The sequence below is a fragment of the Cebus imitator genome, unplaced genomic scaffold (assembly GCF_001604975.1).
Source record: "Cebus imitator isolate Cc_AM_T3 unplaced genomic scaffold, Cebus_imitator-1.0 Scaffold222, whole genome shotgun sequence".
NCBI lineage: Eukaryota > Metazoa > Chordata > Mammalia > Primates > Cebidae > Cebus > Cebus imitator.
The window spans coordinates 1,341,931-1,343,948 of NW_016107537.1; the positions used below are offsets into that span (position 1 = coordinate 1,341,931).

Genomic DNA, 2,018 nt, shown 5'->3' on the forward strand with positions numbered 1-2,018 from the left:
CCACCATGCCCAGCTAATGTTTTGTATTTTTAGTAGAGACGGGGTTTCACCATGTTGACCAGGATGGTTTTGATCTCTTAACCTCGTGATCCACCCGCCTCGGCCTCCCACAGTGCTGGGATTACAGGCTAGAGCCACCGCGCCCGGCCAAACCTTGGCAACTTTTAAAGATGAAACCAAACAAAGTATCTTCCTGACGTAATATTTGGATATTAAACAAAAATTTTTAAATTATATGAATTAAAGATAAAATCATAAGGGAAATTAGAAAATATTTTAATAAAATGGAAATGAAAATTATGTTAATAGCAAAATCTGTGGGATTCAGCCGATACAATATTTAGAGGGAAGCTGAGACTTGCTTATTTTTTTTTTTAAAAAAGAAATATCTCAAATCAATTATTTAATCTTCCACCTTAAAAACTGGAATAGGCTGGGCATGGTGGCTCACACTTATAATCGCGCCTAGAATCCCAGCACTCTGGGAGACCAGGGTGGGAGGACTGGCTTGAGCCCAGGAGCTCGAGATCGGCCTGGGCAAGACAGTGAGATCCAACTCTACAAAAAATAAAAAGATTAGCCAGGCACAGTGGTACACACCTGTAGTTCCAGCTACTTGGGAGGCTGAAATAGGAAGATTCCCTTAAGCCTAAAAGTTTGAGGCAGCAGTGAACTATGAACACACCACTGTACTCCAACCTGGCCAATAAAATAAGACACCATCTCTTAAAAAACAAACAAACAAAAACCACCACTAGAAAATTAAGAGTAAATTATATCCTCCAAAAACCAAAAGGAAGAAAATAATAAAGTGCATAAATCAAAAAAGCCAAAAAGAAAAATAAAGAAAACCAATAAAACAAAAAGCTAATTTTTGAAAAGATTGAAAAAAATTGATATTCTGTCCAAGCAAAAGAGAAAGAAAATATAAATCATTATGATGAGAAATGAAAGAGGAGACATTATAGAACCTACAGACATTAAAAGGAAAATTTTAAAAAATTACAAAAAATTTTTGCCCATAAATTAGATAATTTATATCAAACAATTCTCTGAAAGTCATAGGCACCCAAAGCTCCTTCAAGAAGAAACACGTAACCCCCACTCAAAAACAAAGATACAATTAAGTTACCTTATTATATGTTTGATTTGTAGTAAGATGGTACTTTCTAGGGTAATGTTCAAAGCACTTGTTAGGTACTGATTGAACTCCTTGAAGAACATTTCATTTCCTTCTTCATACTTCCCATAGTTCTTTGAGTACTCTTTTTGAATGCAGTGATTGGTCAAATGGCAGGTTTTGTCTTGGAAATTATCAACATGATACGGTTCTGAAGCAGTCCGAAGCACACCCTCTCTATAGAGGTAGATATTATACTGATGATCCACCAAGACCCAGCTTCTGCAATTCAACGAAAACACTGCTTTTTACTCAAGCCATCCAAAGTTTCTGCACATTAGATACATCAATCCCCACATCTTGACTTCTTTCAGGGAATAGGTGAGGAGTGGGAGGCAACTAGGGAAGGAGGAAGTTTCTAAAACTGTAAGATGCACACTATGATTTAGCTAAGATAGTTATCACTACAATGAGACAAACCATTTTACCATAAATAACAAGGAGACTGATCAAAAGACAAAGCATTTTGAAGAGATCCAGATTTTTTTTTTTTTTTTTTTTTTTTTGAGACGGAGTTTTACTCTTGTTGCCCAGGCTGGAGTGCAATGATGAAATCTTGGCTGACTGCAACCTCTGCCTCCTGGGTTCAAGCAATTCTCCTGCCTCAGCCTCCTGAGTAGCTGTGATTACAGGTTCATGCTACTGTGCTCGGCTGATTTTTATATTTTTTTTTTGTAGAGACAGGGTTTCACCAAGTTAGCCAGACTGGTCTCAAACTCCTGACATCAGGTGATCCACCTGCCTTGGCCTCACAAAGTACTGGGATTACAGGTGTGAGCCACCACACCTCACCCTAGATGGGCTGGTTTTTTTCTTTTTTTTTTTTTTTTTTTTTTTT

At 37.4% G+C, this 2,018-nt stretch overlaps 1 protein-coding gene across 2 annotated transcripts in view; it reads right to left on the reverse strand.

Moving 5' to 3' along the window:
• The window catches only part of TTL (tubulin tyrosine ligase), a 31,807-nt gene that overhangs the window by 10,816 nt on the left and 18,973 nt on the right, over positions 1 to 2,018 (reverse strand). For both annotated transcript variants that reach the window (XM_017549816.2, XM_017549815.2), the window contains exon 5: positions 1,133 to 1,402. In XM_017549816.2, the coding sequence (XP_017405305.1) occupies positions 1,133 to 1,402 (270 nt within the window). The remainder of the gene's footprint in view (positions 1 to 1,132; positions 1,403 to 2,018) is intronic.